Source organism: Urtica dioica, chromosome 2, assembly GCF_054948205.1.
Source record: "Urtica dioica subsp. dioica isolate 48M chromosome 2, U.dioica_male_clone48M_v1_H2, whole genome shotgun sequence".
In the NCBI taxonomy this organism is placed as follows: Eukaryota; Viridiplantae; Streptophyta; class Magnoliopsida; order Rosales; family Urticaceae; genus Urtica; species Urtica dioica.
The window spans coordinates 51,674,160-51,696,954 of NC_142757.1; the positions used below are offsets into that span (position 1 = coordinate 51,674,160).

Sequence of the window (22,795 nt, forward strand, 5' to 3'; positions counted from 1 at the left end):
AAAAAAAAAAAAATTCCCTCTCATCCATTTCCTCTTTCTTTTATATCACGGAAACGAATATAAAAGTCACAGCTCAGATTCTCTCTCGTATCGATCGTCTCTTTCTTTCAGCGCTACGCTACGCTACAATCACCGTTTTCGCCGAAGAAGAAGAGAAGAATGGGAAAGGACAGAAGAATCGGAGTGGCCATGGATTTCTCGGCGACTAGCCGGAAGGCTCTGCAATGGGCGATGGACAACCTCGTCGAGAAAGGAGACACGCTGTTCGTGATCCACGTCAGCCAACACTCCATCGGCGACGAGTCTCGGAACCTCCTCTGGGCTGAATCTGGCTCTCGTGAGTTTTCGATGATTCCGATCTGCGTTTTCCTTTTGTGATTTACTGATTTTGAATTTTGCATGTAATTTTTGTTTGTTTGTTTGTTTGTTTGTTAGCTCTGATTCCTCTGAGCGAGTTCAGAGAGCCAGATGTTATGAAGGTGTACGCCGTCAAGACTGATGCTCTAGTTCTTGATATACTTGACACTGGTTCTAGGCAGAAAGAGGTAATTCTTTTATTTCATATCTAAGAATAAAAATAAAATAACGAAGAAGAAGTATGCTTCGATTTATTGCTATTCCATATAAACTCGGTCCTTTAATTTTGGATCAGTTTTTTCCTTTTTTTTTACAATCAGATAAATGAATGCGATAATTTTTTTTTGGAGAATTTTTTTTTTTGCAATCAGTTCATACTTCATATTAGATAGAAGGAGAAGAAGAAGAAGTTGGCTTATATTATTACAACTACATATAAACTCGGTTTATTTAGTTTTTGGAGCGAGTTTTTTAATTTATAATTTTTTATTTATTTTGTAGTTGGAGTAAATTTTTTATTTATGTGTTGATTTTATTGCAATCAGATCATTGTAGTACACTTACACTGTGATTATGTTTATGTTTATCTGAGCCTGAAACGAGTTGTTGTTTATGTCTGAAATTGAAGGTGAGTGTTGTGGCAAAGATATATTGGGGAGACGCAAGAGAGAAGGTTCTTGAATCAATTGAAGCACTCAAATTGGACTCTATTGTCCTCGGAAGCAGAGGACTAGGGACAATTCAAAGGTATTATTTGCAATATACTTTCAATTTTTTTTGTTTTGTTTCTTACTCTAAATTACTGTGTTGTTTTGTGCATCTTAAAAATCAACCGTGCTTATAGGTGTTATTTTTTTTGTTTTTTTGTTTATTATAATAAACCTTTATTTCAGCATTCATGAACAATGATAATTTGGAACAAATACTTAGTTTCTGATGCTTGGATTATGGGTTTCCTCTAATAATTGTGAAAAATAAAAACATACTATTTTTTTTTCTTCATTATTACGAGTCTTTATTTTAGCATTCTTTAGAAATGATAATTAGAAGGCACACATATTTCAAAATTCTGATAGTAGAATTAATTTTTTTTTTCTTCTGATAATTGAAAAAAATAAAACAGGATATTACTGGGAAGTGTGAGCAACCATGTGATCGCAAATGCTACGTGCCCAGTGACCATCGTCAAGGATTCAAGCCACTAAAAGTGCAAAATTTCAATGAATGATAATCATGAAAGCATTTCAATGGGGAGTTTTATTTTCTGGTACATTGATCTTGGTTTGTTATGATAATACTGTATCGATGGTTGATTTTGGTTTGTTAATTTGTGGATACAAGACAGTGTGGATTTCTCTAGAATAATAATGTTTGAATTTGATGAGCTTAATTCCGTTTTCATATGAATCTTATTTTCATCTATAGACTATATTATCTGTTCTCGTTTGCTCGTGGGATTGTATGATTGAGATGTGGAAACTTTTCATGAGCATTGTCATTATGTGACAACCTGGTCCGTTGCGGACCATATTTGTTTGTTTATATTATTTTTCATATTAGTTTTTTTAATTTTATCTTTGAATAAATTTTATTAATATTGAGGAATTTTTAAACCTTTTAAATTTTTAATTTTTAATTTACTCGTTGAAATTTTGTATATATATTTTTTTTTATTTTTTAGTTTTACCCTTGCTTGGCGATTAAAGAATAAATCTTACACTTACCAAGGAAATAAAAGTTCGGGGATATAGAAAACAATAACTAAATTAGAAAATTTTTATTTTTATTAGGGACTGTAATTTAGTTAAGAATGTAATTTAGACAAATCAAAAGTTAGGGACTGTATTAATTTATTATTTTTTTTATGGAAAATTCAAAATATTACAATTTAACGATAAAATTGTCAAAGTTATAAAATTTGAAGACCAATTTTCCTATAAAAAAAAATTATAATTCATTGGTGCGTTGACTTTTGTCTTTTTTAAGTCTTTGAACTTTTATTTTTATTTTTTTAAGGGCTCCCATTTTAGTCTTAAAGTTAAAACCAGAAATATTTCTAGAGTATTCATATCAGTAACAATTTGTGGACATTATACATTGTATTGTTAGGCATCGTTCAAGGAAATCAAACCATGTTACCAAAATTTGTCTACATGCACAAGTTATTCGCCAAAAGGCCCCCACCATGTTATGTAATTGGACAAATTAAATAGTTTTTGTGCTTTCTTTTATTATAAATATTTTTAGACAATTATTTTAGTATACATTTATTTATCACAAATAACTCATAATAAATCACATTGAATAGTTGAGCAGTACCGAAATGAAATAGTGAGAACGTACCAGAATCAACAGCAGTTAATGACGTTAATAGTAGAGGATTGATATCTTAGAACATTTAAGTTCTCCTTCTGAACATTTATATATAAAACTCTCTTTAACTTTTCAAGCAAAATTTATAGTTTTCGTCGTTACTTGCAATCAATTATGTTCGTCCGTGACTCTTCTCAATTAACAAATATATTATTGGTGGTATACAAACAAGTAGTTTTGGTCAGCCGTATGTAATTGTTTGCGATCGTCAAAACACACGTTCAATCAATATAGGATATTACCAATTGTATACAAAATTACAAAGATTTGGGAAGTAGACAGATAATCAAAGAGAAATTTCATATTCTAGACTCAAAAGTTATAAAAATATCTCAATTAGACCCGCTAGTTAAAAAATATCCAAAATTGGACTTTTGTACCAATTTTGGACGAAAATACCCTTAATTCAAAATAAATCATCTCTCCATCTCTTTCATTCTCACTCTCACTTTCTCTCCACACCAAAGAACACCAAATCCAACGTGAGCCCCATTCTGACGCTCAACCACACCAAATCCAACGAGTTTCAACGCCCACCACACCAAATTCGACCGAATTGGAAGTGATTTTTTTATTTTTTTAAGGTTGATTTGAATGAGATTTGGAGGTGATTTTTTTTTTTAAATATCGGAATTTCCGATGAATATCATCGGAATCCATCGGATTCGGTCGGATCCGACGGATTCCGATGATCTTCATCGGAAATTCCCAGATTTAAAAAAAAAAAAAAAAATCACCTCCAAAGATGGATTCCGACGAGTTCCGATGGATTCCGACACGTTCCGACGAGCTCGACCACCGAAAGTTCTAATCCTAGCGCAACCAATTCGAAAGTGACAAGAATTGTGATGAAGAGGATTTAAAAATGAGAGGAATATGAGTTATTTGAATTTCAAGGGCATTTTTGTCCGAAAAGTGTCAAAAAATCTAATTTCAGATATTATTAAACTAATGGGTCTAATCTTGATATTTTCATTGTTTTTAGGTCTAAAAAATGAAATTTCTCTAATCAAAAGCACGTTTACGCAAGTGCTTATCATTTTTGGAACCAATGTGAAGCCCCTGCTCAAATTTTTTTAATTGGGTTTTTTCATGAATTCAATATCTTATTTTGTGAAGTATAAACTAATAGTATACAAGCTATAATAGTATAGTATGCCCTCTTATTTTTCTCTGTCCTACTTCGTCATTGAGTACATAAATGCAAATCTACAACTAGGGGCAAAGTCGGAATTTTCTATTATAGGGGTTCATATAGAAAATTTATATTTGATCACCAAATTCTCAATTTTTTGCTAATATAGGAAGAACTCCATAGTATAGTAGCTAATGAGCTAATGAGCTAATGACCTAGTGTTACGATTGAAAACTAAACTGTTTCTAACCTAATAATTGAATAACTTCTAGCAATTAAAGAGCCCTAAAAATCTGGTTGAAATGTATTATATTTTTATGCATTGTATTAGTATTTAAGTGCATCATATAATGTTAGTTTCCAAGTCTCTAGGCTCTTTTTCTTTTCTTAGTTTGGTTGATCATTGATAAAACTTCTAATTAAAAAAAAATATATATAGGTGGGCTAAAGTTCCCCCATTGGTGATAGCCCAAGTGATGCCGGTGTTCATTCAACGACTTTCCTGTGATATATATATATATATATATATATATATATATATATATATATATATATATAATTTTTGATTTTCAAAAATATCGAGTTTGTACCATATGTTTAATTAAAATGACGAGATTATACCTTAAAATATATAACGGTATCACAAATCTTTATTTTGTTGGTTATTGATGTTGACTCTAATATTTATATGTAAACCCCATTTTACCCTTATTCATTCGCGCCCTATATGTAATTTATTAAAAAATAAAAAAACAATAATCTCTGAATCGTGGAGAACACATATAGAGAAAAATGATAAAAACCGACAGTAAATAGTCATCAAAATCACCGATTTGAGCATAAAATCCAAGACTTAGAGTTAGAATTCGAACACAAAAGGAAGCCAACTCTTAGGAGGTATGAATTTTATTAGTCTATTTCAATTTAGGGCTATTTTTTATTTCAAAATTTGGAATTTGAGAGTTAGGTACTAGTTTAGGGTTTGGTTCGGTTTCTTATATCAGAGTGAACATCAATGAAAAGTCAATAATAGGTAAATTTATGGCGCTGTTATCTGTTTCAGAATACAATTTCGTTATCTTAAGTAAATAGAAAATACAAACTCAACATTTTTGAAAACCAAAAGTTAAACTCGACATTTCACTAAAAACACATGGTATATATGTGTTATTTTCCCTATTTTTTTCACCGAATATTAGTGTTCATTTTCTAGCAACCATTGCTTGAGAAACTAGACAATAAGAAATATCTACAGAAAGAAGAGGAGCTTTGGGTTGAAGTCCTCCTGTAATATTGCATTGTGATGTTTTGAACTTTTTCTTCTATTTGCTATGGCGTGCCATTTAATTACTTGTGAGCTAGAAACAATTATAAGGGAGGCTAATAAGAAAAAAAAAACTTAGGAAGGCTAGAAGGTAAAATGTTCTTGTAAATTACAAATATTCAAATAACTAACCCTATATTGTTTATACACACACATTATAAGAAGTCATATTTGAGGATGGCTTAAGTTCATGGTCCATAGTTAGCTACGTGCCTGACTTGTTATAGTTTCGAAGAGTTTTAAGGGGCCAGTGGAAAATGCAATTAAATTTATGTGTTTAGTGCGTTGAGTTCTTTTGGATGTTATAGGATTATTGTTATCATTGTTTCTTATTCTAATTTTGGTCATGTAGTATTTTTTTTTTTTTTTTTTTTTGCTTTCGTAAAAAACTACATAAACATTCATGTGCCAGCAATATTTAAACACAATATTTGTACTTGAAATCGTCCACGAAAAATAAGTTATTCTTTGGGACATAAATAATAGAATCATAGATTGCTTGGGTGCAATGTTTCTCAGAATGGATTATAATAAGACTTGGAAGAAGGAAAAAAAAAAACTTACTTAGAAGTTAGAACTATTATATTTGACGCATTTTGGTCCCTGAAACTTTGTAAAAATAGAAGAGAGTCCCCAACAATTTTTTTTTGGAGCAATTATTCATTTTTGTTATTAAAAAAAAAGAGAAAATGACACATATATATTCTGTATTTTAGTGAAATGTCGAGTTTAACACTTGGTTTTAAAAAATGTCGAGTTCATACCCTATGTTTAACTAATATGACGAAATTTACCTTGAAATAAATAACAGTGTTACGAATCTTCTTTTTATTGACTTTTTCATTGACGTTGACTATAATATTTATATGTAAACACCAATTATCTTTATTCATTTGCGCCGTATATGTAATATATTTAAAAACGAAAAAACAAACAACAGTTTTTGAATCGTGGAGAACACAGAAAGATGCAAGGGGTAAAAATCGACAGTTAATAGTCATTAAAATTACAGATTGGAACAGAGAATCCAAGATTTAGAGTTGCAATTCCAATACGGAATGAAGTTATCTGTTGGGAGATATGTATTTTATTATTTAATTTTGATTTAGGGCTATTTTTTAATTCAAAATTGAAAATTTGAAAATTAGGGTACTGGTTTAGATTTTGTTCGATTTTTCTTATATAAGAGTTAACATCAACGAAAGAGAAATTTGTAACACTGTTATCAATTTCAAGGTATAATTTTTTCATTTTAGTTAAACATAGAGTATGAACTCAACATTTTTGAAAATCAAAAGTTAAACTTGACATTTCACTAAAACACAGTGTATGAGGGAAATAAAAATGGAAATCCCTCCTATTTTACTTAGGTTGTTTGGATTGAGGAAAATAGGGTGGAAAAAAATATGATAGAAAATGCGAGAGAAAGTGTATAACTAAAATGAGGATTTCATTTTCCTTCGAAAATCAAATGAAAAATGAGAATCTCTCCAAATTTGTCTATGAGGAGATCACATTTGTGTGTCTCGTCCAGGGACCGAGCCAGAAAAGCTCAATAGGGGGCTTATTTGAAAAAAAATATTAGAAGGCTAATCAAAAGTGTAAATTTTTAGGGTAAAAATGTAAAACTTTTTAAAAATGGGCAAAAAATATAAATAAAAATATTTAGGGGGCTAATTAAAAAAATTCATGGTAAAAATGAAATTTTTTTTAAAAAATGGGTCAAAAGTGTAAATTTTTTAGGGTAAAAAATGTAAAACTTTTTAAAAATGAGCAAAAAATGTAAATAAAAAAATTTAGGGGGGGTTAGCTCCGTCCCTGGTCTCATCGTTACTTTCCCGTTAATTTTCTCTCATATTTTCTATGACTTTCAAACAGAATTAGAATTTTGACTTTTTTTTTATTATTTTTTCTCACATTTTCATTTGCTCTATTATTTTCATTTTCTCTCTTATTTTTTTTTGTTCCAAACGGAGCCTAAAAGAAAGGAGGTAATAATCATGTGCTAGTTATTTGAGGACTTATTTGACCACAAAATGTTTTTCTCATTCACCCCCAAAAATTTCAAAAGCACGCACACCATGTGTTTTACTGCAATAGATTGACTATTTTTTCTCATTTTACGTAACTATGTTGCTATAAGAACCAAACCAAAAGAAAGAAGTCGTAACAATAATTGTTGCCCTCTAAATATTCAAGAAAAATAATTGGTAATAAAACCAAAATCTATAGAAGCTCATCAATATTATAGAAAACTCAAGCCGTCACATTAAACAAGCTAGTTGTTTTTGAACCGCATTCATGCATACCATTAAAACAAAAGGCTCGTCACACTCAGCAAGATAAGTTATGGTTTGCAAATAGAAAATATTAAATTCATGTGGAGGATTTTGAACCACCCTCAAGAAGGGATCTAAAGACAACCTTGAGTTCGTCCCTCGGAGGCAAACACAACTTGACGACCTCATGGCTCACGAGCTCTTCACTCCATCGGCACAATGTCGGAAAGCTTTCTTCGTTTAATATCTCGAGTCCAAAAACGTCTAGGATTGGTTCGAGCCAATATGCTATGAAATTCCCGGCAATGTCTGCGAGGCCGATGGTTTCGCCTCCAAAGTATTTCTTATCTTTGAGTTCGTTCTCTATGACTTTTAGACACGCGATCGCTTCTCCCACATTCTTCTCGTGATCTTCTTTCTTGCCCCAACACGCTGTCGATAACGCAGGAAGGCACTGAAAAAGTTGATGGTCACAAGTCAAATTAAGCGTAAGGAGTTTTTTTATTTTTAATTTATGATTAATAAAGTAATGTCTTTTGTTAATTTGAAACTAAATCGAAAGCGCAAATATGTTACATCCCAGTGAGGCCATTTCTAAGGTTTCGGAGCTAAAGAAAACTCATAACCTTTGAGACTCCTAGTTAGTTACAAAACAAGTAATTAAGTTTGTGAATTTGACTTAAGTTGCTTGAGTATTTACTTTTATAAATAATAATAATCCAATAAAAATAAAATTCTATAAAACCGTTGACATATGATCTATTTATACTTGTTCTTGATTTAGGGGCAAAAATACCAATTATATAGTAGTTTAAAGCTTATTTACGCTCAAATGTCCAAAAAAAGACCATAGTGAAATCTAAAATACCAAGTAATGAACACTTAGAATTTTAATTTATGGCTTCGAATCACACACGAGACAAAGTTTCCCCTTGAAAAAGAAAGCCTAATAAGTAAAATCTAATGAATTTCAAAACTACGAGCCCTACTTTTTTTTTTTACTCTCTTCAATGTTCAATCAATCATATTAGCTTGCAATTAATCTCATGTAGAATAAGGGTATTAATTTCATATACTAAATCACCCGAAATCAAGTTGTAAAACAACAAAACATATTCAAGTTTTTGCTAACTAAGCAAAAGGGAATTATAGGAAATTCAAGCTTAGTTTTCAACATACTTACCTTTTCATCAATGAAGTGAGCCCAAAAGCGTGCCTTAGCTCTTTCAAAAGGGTCTTTAGGAAGAATGGGATAGTTCGGCCAAGTCTCGTCGATGTATTCAACAATGACAAGAGACTCAGCGATAGCTCTTCCGTTGTGAACCAAAACCGGGATTTTCTTGTGAACCGGATTGTATTTCAGAAGCGAAGCACTCTTATTAGACAAGTCTTCTTCAAAATATTTGCAGTCAACGCCTTTAAGCTTCAGTGCTATTTCCACTCTCCGACTAAAAGCGCTCGCCCAAAAGCCGTACAGTTTCACTTCTTCACTCATTATGAATATGAACCCAACTCTCTACTCTTGAACTATCTTGATTGAACCCTTGTATATACATACATAACATACACATTCATTATATGTATGTATAGTTGTATACGCGTTATTGGGGTTTGATTAGTTTATTATTGTCTTCGCGTACGTCATCACGGATGTAATGAAATTGAATGGTGAAATGAATCTGGATAATGTTAATGGAAAGTCAAACGAGACAAACTCCACGGTTATCAAAATCCATATGTGATAACGTTAAGGACCATTACGTTATGTCAGCCTAATATTAATTGAGAAATTTCATTAATTGGGCTTAATAAGTCATTAAATATCAAGATTAGACCCTAATGTTTAAAAATATCTGAATATGGACTTTTGGCCCAAAATCGGACACAAATCATTGATTCAAAAAACCCATGTGTTTTCTCTCATTTTCAAATGATTTTCATCACAAATCTTTTTCATTTTCGAATTGGTTGTGCTATGATTAGAATTTTCGGTGATCGAGCTCACCGCTGAGCTCGACCACCGAAAATTCTAATCCTAGCGCAACCAATTCGAAAATGAAAAAGATTTGTGATGAAAATCATTTGAAAATGAGAGAAAACACATGGGTTTTTTGAATCAAGGGTATTTGTGTCCGATTTTGGGTCAAAAGTTCATATTTAGATATTTTTAAACATTAGGGTCTAATCTTGATATTTAATGGTTTATTAAGCCCAGAAAATGAAATTTCTCTATTAATTGAGCCTACACTATCGCAAAATTGTATAAATTATTGGATGTTATGGCGTAAATAGTTTATGCTATTTTAGTCAATTAACCTATTTTTTGAATTTTTTTGGTCCCTGACCTATTCATTTTTTTTTTGGTTTCTTAAGAAAAAATAATTAATTTTTCATATAATAAAATTCAACGCATAAACTAATTAAATAAAACATATATACACTCGAAACAGTTTAACTTTATGGACCACATTTCATATTAGTCGTTAGGTTATATAATATCAATTTATATAAAATTTTAACGGTCATTATTTTATTATATGAAAAATTATACTAATAAGTCACTTGCAACGTTAAATTTATTATTTAATCAAAGTTTCAAGTTTGTTTAAAAAATAATTAATAATTTACATATGATTTTTTTAGATCAATAAGCATTTACCATAAAATCTTTAGTAATGATTTCGGACGAAAATGTTTTAATAGCGACATTTGGATTTTTTTTTCGATCTCTACGTTCTTGACAGCCCATTATCTGCTTTTTAAATGCTTGTATAGCAAATATTTTGACCTTTTGTAAAAAAGGAGTATACTTGGCTGATTCATTAAGCCATTAATCAATTTGTCCGTCCTCACAGTACTCGCTAGATACCAAAATTAATCAATATAATAAACGAGTAAAATAGGCTACAAGATTTCAATTATTTTTACAAAAAATCAAGAAAATAGCCAATTTAAACGTTTGATATTGCTAAATAGCCAACATTTGATTAATCTCATGTAAATAGTCATAAATGATGACGTGCCTTAGTATATGGCAGTTGCTAATAAATACATGAAATTTGTTATTTACCTAATATTTACCAAACGTTAACTATTTAGAAATAATAAACGTTTAAGTTGCTTATTTTCTTAATGCATGATGATTTGAAGGCGAATATGAGAAGAAGAAGAATTATATATATATATATATATATATATATATATATAGAGAGAGAGAGAGAGAGAGAGAGAGAGAGAGAGAGAGAGAGAGAGAGAGAGAGAGAGAGAGAGAGAGAGAGAGAGAGAGAGAGAGAGTGAATAATTGATTTATTGCGTGTATAAGTTAATAAAATGGAATCCCAAAGACTTTAGCCATGTGATTTTTTTTATTCACATCTAACGAAACATGGACTAGTAAGCATAATTGTTAGTTCGAAGAAGAAAGGGAAATATGGATGCACCGTTTATATATGTTAATGAATGGATTATAAAATTAATCAAATTTGGGCTAAATTCCAAAATCCATATTTTTGATTGATTAGTTTGTTACATTACCCTTATAATATCGAAATACTTTACCTCGTGATTTTGTGACAATTTTTAAAATTATATGTTCATTATTTTTGTGGTGTTTTGAACCAGGATTTTAAATGTCAGCGACTTTCGCCGATTTTCGGCGGCAGCGCCGGTGTCGTCCACTAAACGACCAAAGAAAGCTATGTTGTTGTTTTTCTCGTTCTAACTTCGCCGACAACGACACGATGTTCGACAAAAAAATGGCCGCTGGTGTTCGTTCGTTTTAATGAAAAAAAATCATTTATATTCGTGGGGTTTTGAAGAAAGTCGAGAGAAACGGTGGAGACGGACAATTTTCGGGCTCTCCTTCAGAGCGATGGAGACGAACTCTAATCTGGCGACAATCGGACGTTTCTCTTTCGTTTCGACACGGCGGATTTCTTCCTAATTTCAGGTTTGTTGTCATTTTTTTTTATGTTGTTGAAAGTTTATGAAGTCTGATCTAAATCGGATAAACAACTAGGTCAAAACATTTAATGGGCTTTTTCTGTACTGGGCTTTATTATTTTTTTCTTGTTGTAGCCAACTCTTATCTTATAACGTTAATATTGTTTAGCTAATTTTCAATGTCACCAATGACATAATACTTTTACGATCATACATATATCTCAGTAGTTTTTGTTTTGTTTTGTCTGTTACTAATAATCAAGTAATAATCAAACAACCACTCTTGTCTTATTGTAATATTTTCAATGGTATATTAATGTTCAACTAATATAAAACTTTGTTTTTATTGAATGTTATCATAAACGTCATTCATATTTTAAGAAACACACATATTTTACAAATTAAAAATTAAAGATATAGGTATTTATGTATAATAATGTTCAAGTATTATAAAACTTTGTTTTTATTGAATGTTATCATAAACATCATACGTGGTTTAAGAATCATATAGTTTACAAATTAAAAATTAAAGATATAGGTATTTATGTATATATATATATATATATATTTTTATCACATTTTTTTCCGTTCGGTTTTTCATCGGCTTGTCGGTTTTTCATGGAAAACGACATTTGAAAACGGTAAATCAATTTCCATTTTTCACATGTTTTCCGTTCGATTTTCCATCGGCTTGTTGACTTTTCGTAAATCAAAAGACTCGAAATGGTGTCGAAAACGGCATTTCGAACTTTGTTTTGAACTAGACTTTAAAAATCTTAATATTTTCGTTTTATAAGAATTTATTATTTATTTTTCGTTTTATAAGAATCTTAATATAAATATTGTTTTAGTTAGTTTAACAAATTTTGGGAGTTTTGTATGAAAGAAAAAAAAATACATTTGGAATAATATTCGTTGCCCTCTAGAAATTGCAGCAATTATTCAAAAATACCAAATCATAACAAGAGACGTTTATTAATACCATAGAGAAGTGAAAAGTCAAGTACAACATAACAAACAAGGTACATATAGTGATTTATTTGGACCACATTTGTTCATACAAAAACGGTCACTTGGAGGAATTCGAAGCACCCTCGATGCGGGCTCGAAAGATAGCCTTGAGCTCGTCCCTCGGAGGCAGACATAGCTTGACGACCTCGTGGCTCACAAGCTCTTTGCTCCATCGACATAGCTCGGGAAAATTCTCTTCATTTAAGATCTCGATTCCGAAGAGCTCTTGGATTGCTCGGAGCCAATAGGCGACGAAATTCCCCGCGATGTCTGCGAGGCCGAGGGTCTCGCCTCCAAAGTACTTCTTGTCTTTGACTTCGTTCTCTAGGACTTTCAGAAGCGTTGTCGCTTCTGAAACGTTCTTCTTGCGATCTTCTTCCTTGCCCCAACACGCTGTCCACAGCGTGGGAAGGCACTGGAAAGTAATTGAGGCTTTAGAGTTGGATGAGAATATCATAATTAATTTAATTTATTTTGTTTATTAAGGAACATGTGCTTGGTTAGAATAATAAATCAAATTAGAAATTAAACTTGTGCTACGTCCTAGTGAGGGTTCCTTCCTAAGAATTTAGGAGCTTAATTAATAAAAAAAATTAATAACTTGATCCCTAGATCGTTATAAAAGCGAGCTATTTAAGTTTGTGAGAACATACTACTTCCCCGGAGTTGGTGTGGAATTACCACTAGGCTATCCTAGGTACCACTACTTCCCCGGAGTTTTAAAATTTATATTTTTGTTGTTAACTTTATGATATTCTTTTCAGTTTAGTCCAAATTTCTACGATTTTATTAATTTAAAATGATAATTTTACATCTCTATCTTTAATGGTCTATAAAAAATATAATTTAATTATAGAGAAGTTCCACTGCATAATTAATGACAATTCTACCCACTACCATACAATATATGTTTCAAGTTATTGTTCAAATAAAAGAATACTCGAGCCAATTTAGAACTCACAAGCCCAGTGAACTATTAACTATTTTTTTTTTTTCGTAAAATAACGGATGTCTATAATTTTTTCTAGAAAGTTATTTCGTAAATTATATTTCTTGATGTTTACAGGTTTGTTTTTGGGAAATTTGCGTCAATGTCACAAATTCGTCGGTTTTTTGCATTTGTGTCATAAAGTTGTCAAAATTGCATTTGTGTCACGTATTTACATTCGTGTCACATGTGCAAATTTCAAATTACTCTTTCTCATCATTTAATCTTTGTATTAGGTAGTCCATATCTTCTGAATTTTTACAATACCTCATTAAAAATCACTTCATCTTTCTCAAAAACTTTCTAAAATTTTTGCGCGTGACTTATTTGCAATTGGATTGCCAATTTGTGACATAAGATGCAAATACCACTTTGTTTTTCTAGTTTATTTTATTCGGCTTGATCCAGCTTTTTTTATTATTTATTTTTATTTTTATTTTATTTTTTATAAACAGTTTCATTTAGAATTTTAAGGCTTCTTTATAATTTCAATTTAAAATACCGATATTTGTGATTTTTTTTTTAAGTCAATATTCATAGAATGATCAGCAATAGCATAAACTAAAACTAAACAAGGATATGGCGAAATTTCCTCCTTAATCAAAGAGACCCAAATTAAGCTCGAAATTAAATAGTAATAAACCCGTACTGTCAAAACCCAAAATATAAACTTTAAAAGTTAAGCCTAAACTAAAATTTAACTCCGGATCCCCTCTGTTTTTTTTTTTTTTTTTTTTTGGTGTCTTCCCCATCGAAATGAATCATGTTATCATTTTATTAAATTAATAATTGATATTTATTTAAAAATAAAATAATATAATTAAATTAATTTATTTTGATCGGAAACCAGTACCTAAAGTCCTACGTAGTTTTCAACGCAAAATGATTAAATTAATATACATTCATTAAGCTCGAATTTTTTTGAAAGTCAATATTCATAGAATGATCAGCATAAACTAAAACTAAACAAGGATTTGGCGTAATGTCAAAAAAAAAAAAAAAAAACAAGGATTTGGCGAAATTTCCTCCCAAGTCAAAGAGACCCAAATTAAGCTCGAAATTAAATAGTAATAAACCCGTACTGTCAAAACCCGAAATATTTAAACTTTAAAAGTTAAGCCTAAAACTAAAATTTAACTCCGGATCCTCTCTGTGTTTTTTTTTTTTTCAAATCAAAATGAATCATTTTATCATTTTATTAAATTAATAATTGATATTTATTTAAAAATAAAATAATTTAATTAAATTAATTTATTTTGATCGGAAACCAGTACCTAAAGTACTACGTAGTTTTCAACGCAAGATGATTAAATTAATTAAATTAAATTAAATTAATATACATTCATTACCTTTTCATCAATGAATCGAGCCCAAAAGCGTGCCTGAGCTCTTTCAAAGGGGTCACTGGGAAGAATGGGACAGTTTGGCCAAGTCTCGTCAATGTATTCAACGATGACAAGAGACTCAGCGATGGCTCTTTCGTTGTGGACCAGAACCGGGACTTTTTTGTGAACCGGGTTGTATTTTAGAAGCCATGGACTCTTGTTAGTCAAATCTTCTTCAAAGTATTTGTAGTCAACGCCTTTCAGCTTCAGTGCTATTTCCACTCTCCGGCTAAAAGGGCTCGCCCAAATACCGTACAGCTTCACTTCTTCACTCATATCATGAAACCAAAAAAAAAAAAAACGTGCTCTACTGTGTTGAGATCTTGGACTGTTTATATAGTCGTTTATTGGGCTTTGATTAGTTTTTCTTATGCGTCATTGCTGATATAATATGTTAAGGGAAGTCAAAGAATACCTACTCTCTCCATTTATCAAGACAAACAACGTACATAATGACGTGTAGAGCATGTCCTATGTATGTTTAAAATACTATAAAGTTGAGCCACGCGGTTGAAAGATTACTATCACAAAATATTTGGAACTACGCAGGCTATTATAATATTTTCGTGTTCTAGATCGTACCTCGTTCTATGGGTACTGAAATTGGAATTTTCGTGTTCGCTCTCCACAATAAAAAGTGGTACTGAAATTTTGTTTGGAAATTCTATTTATATTTTGGGGTATTTTTAATTCTTTTTTCGAAAGTTAAGAGTATATTTTAAAATCTTTCATGAATTTTTATTTTATTTAATGTTCAGAAATTTTTTTCTTTATATTAAATGAAACTATATACAATAAAAAAGTCAAAACATGTTTACGCCAAAAAAAAAAAAAATGTAAAATGGTTTGCCGTCGTTTTCACTTAAAGAGGAAAATAATAGTCGAATGACAAACACAGATAAGAAGCTCTTCTCGCCAAGCTACGAGCCAGTGTCCCATAACGAGAACCTCTTCTCGCCAAGCAGGCTGATTAGGGGTGAAATCGGTTCGATTCGGTTCGGTTCGGTTTTGGACCAATTTGAAAACCGAAACCGAATTTTCGGTTTTGAAAATTTTGGACCAATGACCGAACCGAATTGGTCAAAAACCGAAAATCGGTTAACCGAAAATTCGGTTAACCGGTTTTGTAAAACCGATAACCGATTTTATAACCGTTTTAAAACTGGTTAACCAGTTTCGAAACCGGTTAACCGAAAAAATCGGTTAACCGATTTCAAAACTGGTTAACCAGTTTTAAAGATGTTATAATTATCCAAATCGGTTATCCGGTTCAAATCGGTTAACCGATTAAAATCGGTTATCCGGTTTAAAACTGGTTATCCGGTTTCAAAACTGGATAAAAAAAAAATCGGTTAAATAACCGATAACCGAATTTTTGGATTTTCAAAACCGATAACCGAACCGATTCTTAAATTCGGTTTCGGTTAACCGAACCGAATTTTCGGTTTGATGACGTGGCACCGAATTTCGGTTCCGGATCGGTTCGGTTATCGGTTTAACCAATTTTCGGTCAATTTTTGTACACCCCTAAGGCTGATAAGTGCATTTCATATACATGATAAATTTATCGTGAACTATTAAATCGAAACGAGTGTTTAGTTTTTAGTTTTTAGTTTTCTTTATTTTTATAGGTGTTTAATGAGTTACGAGGCTTTTTTAGGATAATTGAACAATTTTGGGGTTCAAGACTTTTCGGACAAGTTAGAGAGAAATAAGAAACACAGCGTCGTTTTCTGCATGATTTTGAGATTTTAAATTAAATATTTTGGTTAAATCATTTCTAGTACTAATAAATAAAAGTTCCATCAGATATATAGCCACATTTACAGTTTGACATTGTTAAATAACCAACGTTTCGTAAATCTTAGGTAAACAGCCATTTCTATATATTTACAAACGGAAATATTAGGTAAATAGCCACTTTCATGTATTAGGCCACGTCATTTTTATGCATATTTATCTAAAATTTACGAAACGTTGTCTATATAGTAATCACAAACGTTTTAGTTGGCTAGTTACATAATTTTTTATTAAATAAATATTTCTCTTAACTTTTAAACGAATATTTATTTGCAAAAATTAGACATCAAATCAAGAAATCGTTGTATTGTCGACCTTATTTCAATTTTCACAGTAATGTCATAATAATAAATCGTTTTTCCTAAAAAAATTATTAATCCAAAGTAAATCATTTATATGTAACAAAAATGGACTACCTAGTTGTCGAAGTCAAAGTCGGTGGTGGAGGAGTAGTCAAATGTGATAACAACAATTTATTAAGTGGTGTGCTATTTTTTAAGATCCATTAAGTGTATAATCACACTTTGAAATTGCTATTTAGCTAATGTTTGGTAAATATTTGATAATTCGAAACCTCAATTAGGTGACGTGCCCGATGGCCAATAATGGCCCCCATTTGAAGAAATTTTCAATGGCCAATGACCAGATTAAAGAAGTTCTCACTGGATACTGACATATTTCCCATTAGAATTATTATTAGTTTAAATTGTGTTAAGATAATTTCACCCACACAAGTGAACATCTCATCTAGTCAAGTAATATAGTGTAACAAAAGTAATATAGTGTAACAAATATGACTATCGTACCAAGAAAATTAGCAAATATCAGAGTGAACTACTTTAACTAGTAATTCGAATTAAGTCTATGGTAGTTGAGATATTGACAAATAGACAATTTGATCCCACAAGTAAACTCGAAACCTCAATTAGGTGACGTGCCCGATTGCTAATAATGGCCTCCATTTGAAGAAATTTTCAATGGCCAATGACCAATTCAAAGAAGTTCTCACTGGATACTGACATATTTCCCATCAGAATTATTATTAGTTTAAATTGTGTTAAGATAATTTCACCCACACAAGTGAACATCTCATCTAATCAAGTAATATAGTGTAACAAATATGACTATCGATCCCACGAAAATTAGCAAATATCAGAGTGAACTACTTTAACTAGTAATTCAAATTAAGTCTATGGTAATTGAGATATTGACAAATAGACAATTCGATCCCACAAGTAAACTCAAAAACTTTTCGTAAATGGGATCGGGCTTTTTCCACTCCTCAATTAGGTGACGTGCCCGATGGCCAATAATGGCCCCCATTTGAAGAAATTTTCAATGGCCAATGACTAATTCAAAGAAGTTCTCACTGGATACTGACATATTTCCCATCAGAATTATTATTAGTTTAAATTGTGTTAAGATAATTTCACCCACACAAGTGAACATCTCATCTAATCAAGTAATATAGTGTAACAAATATGACTATCGATCCCACGAAAATTAGCAAATATCAGAGTGAACTACTTTAACTAGTAATTCGAATTAAGTCTATGGTAATTGAGATATTGACAAATAGCACAATTCGATCCCACAAGTAAACTCGAAACCTCAATTAGGTGACGTGCCCGATGGCCAATAATGGCCCCCATTTGAAGAAATTTTCAATGGCCAATGACTAATTCAAAGAAGTTCTCACTGGATACTGACATATTTCCCATCAGAATTATTATTAGTTTAAATTGTGTTAAGATAATTTCACCCACACAAGTGAACATCTCATCTAATCAAGTAATATAGTGTAACAAATATGACTACCGTACCAAGAAAATTAGCAAATATCAGAGTGAACTACTTTAACTAGTAATTCGAATTAAGTCTATGGTAATTGAGATATTGACAAATAGACAATTCGATCCCACAAGTAAGTTTGAAACCTCAATTAGGTGACGTGCCCGATGGCCAATAATGGCCCCCATTTGAAGAAATTTTCAATGGCCAATGACCAATTCAAAGAAGTTCTCACTGGATACTGACATATTTCCCATCAGAATTATTATTAGTTTAAATTGTGTTAAGATAATTTCACCAACACAAGTGAACATCTCATCTAATCAAGTAATATAGTGTAACAAATATGACTATCGATCCCACGAAAATGAGCAAATATCAGAGTGAACTACTTTAACTAGTAATTCGAATTAAGTCTATGGTAATTGAGATATTGATTAATTAAATAAAAACATGCAAAATTAAAATGAGTTTAAAATATGAGATAAAGTAAGGCCAAACCGACTACATCGATGCTTATTTATTGTGACGACCCGACTTTTCGGACCGTCTTACTTATCCTACTTTTTAAACTTTAGAAAACTTGGAGGATTTTTTTTTTAAACGCATCGAAACAAGGGGAACCAAAACTTTAAAGATCTTAAAAAGAAATAAAACATTAAGAAAAATTAAGATCACATTTAAAACAAATTAATTAGAAAAATACTTAACCAAAATTGAAAAATATGAAATACTAATTTTAAAATAAAAATAGTAGCGAACTATTAAAACATAATCCAAGATATAAAACTTAACCAAAATATAAAACTCTTTAAAACTTCGACATAAATGAAAATAAAAACCTTTAAAAATTATTTCTTAAAAACTCGTAGCGGAAGACTTATTTCTTGATAACGAAAACAAAACTTTAAACTTTATTTCTTAATAACTCGTAGCGGAAGACTTAATTCGTGAATGGAATCCATGACCCAACCCTCTCGCTATCGACGCCGCTAGTCCGTCCTGCTCAGTTTCTTGTAAGATGTTTACCTACAACACAGACGTATATTTTTTTCGAAGAGATGAGCTTACGCTCAGCGAGAATAATATAAAGCTCACAAAATAAAAAAGAGTAATGCAATGCATGAACCGGTTATTAGTATTTTAAAACTAAACGGTGACTTGATCCTTTTTTTTTTTCTTGATTCTATCAACTTTTAATTCGGGGTGCCCCTAGGGTAGTCGTACCTATTTCAGTGCACACTTTAGAGACGAAGATATGGGGTTGCAAGGTCCCACACTTCGTTCTATCTTATAAACTTATTAGGGCCTCGGCCCGAGAAATTTCCCCATTTGGGCCCGTAAGTCGGCTCGAGAAATTCTTCTTAAGACCTCCGTAGCTCGAGACGGTACGACTCTCTTGCTTATCTTTATCTTTTCACTTTTTTTTTCGTTACATGCACGAATGACGTATGACATACAATAAACATGATAACATGACTAGAAAAAGAACATGATATAAGTATTCTAATTTATAACATATCATCACATAACATACCATACCATATCATATCATCACAAAACATACCATACCATATCATATCATCACATAACATACCATATCATACCATATCATATGATCATAAACTCAGCATATCATAACACACATATGTCAAACAATCAAACAATAACAAATTCAAAAAATATTATAAACTCATTCAGATCAGATAATACTTAATATATTTTTGAACTAATCTGTGTTGTAGTGAGATTATTCTCACATTCGTTTTGGAAATTACGACCGTTGGTCGAGGACGGCTCGAGAAAACTAGATGGGTCGAAAAAGCTACGCGACTCGGAACCTAATCGATGGAAAAAAAATTATTAAGCTACTGTTGAAGAAGTTCTAAAGACAACTCAGGTTCTGAAAATTTTCAAAAACGACTTTCAAAGTGAAATTACCAAAATACCCTTGGCTATTAGGGTTTCGGTGAAAAATTAAAACTCTGAGAAAACTTCTGTAAAAATTACAGTACGTATAAAACATAATTTGAATCACTTTTTGTAAAGGCATCACGGCCAAAATAAGTTTTTAACTATTTATTAAAAATAAAAGAAGTGCTAAAATCTAACTTTTAAATTTTTGTCAAAAACTGTCTCCGCACCGTTTTGAAAATAATCAGAAAATATTCTGTATTTGATAAAAATATTTTTCGATTAAAGGGTTAGATAGAGCGAATTTAAACCTAACTTTTTCAAAAAGAATCAACGCAAAACCAAATTTGTTGAATCCACAGTAAACGTTTAAAGTCTGAAAATCGGGAATAGGTCTCAGGTCTGTGCACTGATTTAAAAATAATCAGAAAATATTTTGTATTTCATAAAATATTTTTCGATTAAATATTTAGATAGAACACACTTAAATCTAACTTTTCCAAAAAGAATCGATGCAAAATAACAATTTTTGAAACCACAATAAGTGTTTTAAAAATGATTTTGATAGAATCCGAACCAAAACTTTATTTTGATCTATAAACTCTTTTAAAAAATAAAACAACAAACACATAAGAAATTAATTTGAGAAGACCAAAATAAATCAAAATAAAGTGTTTGTTGTTAAGATCTTTAAAGTTTTGGTTCCCCTTGTTTTGATGCGTTTAATAAAAAATCCTCCAAGTTTTCTAAAGAATTTTCTAAAGTTTAAAAAGTAAGATAAGTAAGACGGTCCGAAAAGTCGGGTCGTCACACCTGTTGTGCGGCTAACGCTGCTTGTAGCTCGCTAACCACTGGATCTGGAACGCGCCTCGATGACGAGCTCTCGTCCTGAGCCTGAGTCAAGAGATACGAGGATATCGGGATCGAGGGACCTATCCCGACATACCAATCTTGACGTTGCCCGAGAATAGTATCCATCGCATACTGCTCCACCTGGTCTATGTCAAACGTTTGGCCTGACTCCGCTGCTTGTTGCTGAATATCCTCGACTTGAGTTCTAATTCGCGCCTTCAAACATATTTTTCTTATTTAAAGTTACTATTTCATTTCATGTTGAATCAACTAAACCAAACTAATCACAAATTCATTAATTTAATTTTAACCTAAACTTAATTTTATACTAAACATGTCACAAAGTATCAAAACGTACATGTCACAAAACACAATTAAAACTTAATTTTAACCTAAACTAATCAAATTATTAAACATGTGAAATTATCAATTACAATTACTAATCAATTTCAAAGTAGCATATTACAATTACAATTTTAATTTCATTAACTAATCTTAAACTAAACAACCCATTCATGTAATTAATAGACTAATTACAATTCCTAATTGCTAAATTACAATAAATCAAAACTATTTAAAACAAAACAAATTTAAACTAAACACTAACCTAAGCATATTACTATATCACAAACTATATCAAAACATGTAAAAAAACAATGAAAACTTAATTTTAACCTAAACTAATCACATTATTAAACAATTGAAGATATCATATTAATACTAATTAAGTTACAATCAATTTAAACTTTTAACCTAAACTAATAGAATTATTAAACTTAACCAAATTACTAAAAATGTGAAATTATCAAATTAATACTAATTAAGTTACACATTAAAACTAATCTAATCCAATTAAAATTACTTAACACAATATACAAATTAATTCCTAACACATATAAACTAAACACACAATATACAATATACTAATTACACATATATACAATATACAATATACAATAAACTCTATACAATATACATATATACAATATACAATATACAATAAACTCTATACAATATATATATATATATATATATATATATATATATATATACAATATATACATACTGAAACAGAAAAAAAGGACCAACCTGCCTGCGCCGGAGAGGCAGCAGGCCACGACGGAGACACAGACAACGGCGCTGCAGAGACTTGGCAGCGGGGGGCTGAGCGCACGGCGAGGTTCGGAGGCGCTCGGGACGAGGCTGTGAGGCATATATATATATATATATACAATATATACATACTGAAACAGAAAAAAAAGGACTAACCTGCCTGCGCCGGAGAGGCAGCAGGCCACGACGGAGACACGGACAACGGCGCTGCAGAGACTTGGCAGCGGGGGGCTGAGCGCACGGCGAGGTTCGGAGGCGCTTGGGACGAGGCTGTGAGGCAGAGAGAAAGAGAGACATCCTGAGTTTAAGCAACAACAATTTCAGTGAGTGAGAGAGAGAGAAATACCGGTGGAGAGGTCGCAGAAGGGCCGACGGCGGAGAAATACCGGTGGAGAGGTCGCGTGGCGGAGGTCGTGGTCTCAGAGAGAGAGAGAGAGAGAGAGAGAGCTGTAGGAGAGGTTTTGGGGTGGCTTTAATGGTTGTGGAGAGGCGTTGGTGGTTGTGAAGGTCGTTGTAGTGGTTTATGGTGGT

The 22,795-nt window shown here is 31.5% G+C and overlaps 3 protein-coding genes across 3 annotated transcripts; 1 reads left to right on the plus strand and 2 right to left on the minus strand.

Moving 5' to 3' along the window:
• LOC149405450 (universal stress protein PHOS32-like) lies at positions 1-1,747 on the plus strand. Its single transcript, XM_089607191.1, has 4 exons — positions 1-337; positions 436-545; positions 986-1,104; positions 1,481-1,747. Exons 1-4 carry the CDS (start codon positions 160-162, stop codon positions 1,560-1,562), a joined length of 489 nt encoding a protein of 162 aa, XP_089463317.1. The 5' UTR covers positions 1-159; the 3' UTR covers positions 1,563-1,747.
• A 5,706-nt stretch (positions 1,748-7,453) lies between these two features.
• On the minus strand, positions 7,454-9,042 carry LOC149405451 (glutathione S-transferase U8-like). Its single transcript, XM_089607193.1, has 2 exons — positions 8,652-9,042; positions 7,454-7,922 (listed from the first exon to the last, which is right to left on the minus strand). The coding sequence occupies exons 1-2, from the start codon at positions 8,961-8,963 to the stop codon at positions 7,566-7,568; spliced, it is 669 nt and encodes a 222-aa protein (XP_089463319.1). The 5' UTR covers positions 8,964-9,042; the 3' UTR covers positions 7,454-7,565.
• A 3,324-nt stretch (positions 9,043-12,366) lies between these two features.
• LOC149405452 (putative glutathione S-transferase) lies at positions 12,367-15,089 on the minus strand. Its single transcript, XM_089607194.1, has 2 exons — positions 14,759-15,089; positions 12,367-12,836 (listed from the first exon to the last, which is right to left on the minus strand). Exons 1-2 carry the CDS (start codon positions 15,068-15,070, stop codon positions 12,480-12,482), a joined length of 669 nt encoding a protein of 222 aa, XP_089463320.1. The 5' UTR covers positions 15,071-15,089; the 3' UTR covers positions 12,367-12,479.
• Positions 15,090-22,795: the final 7,706 nt, after the last annotated feature.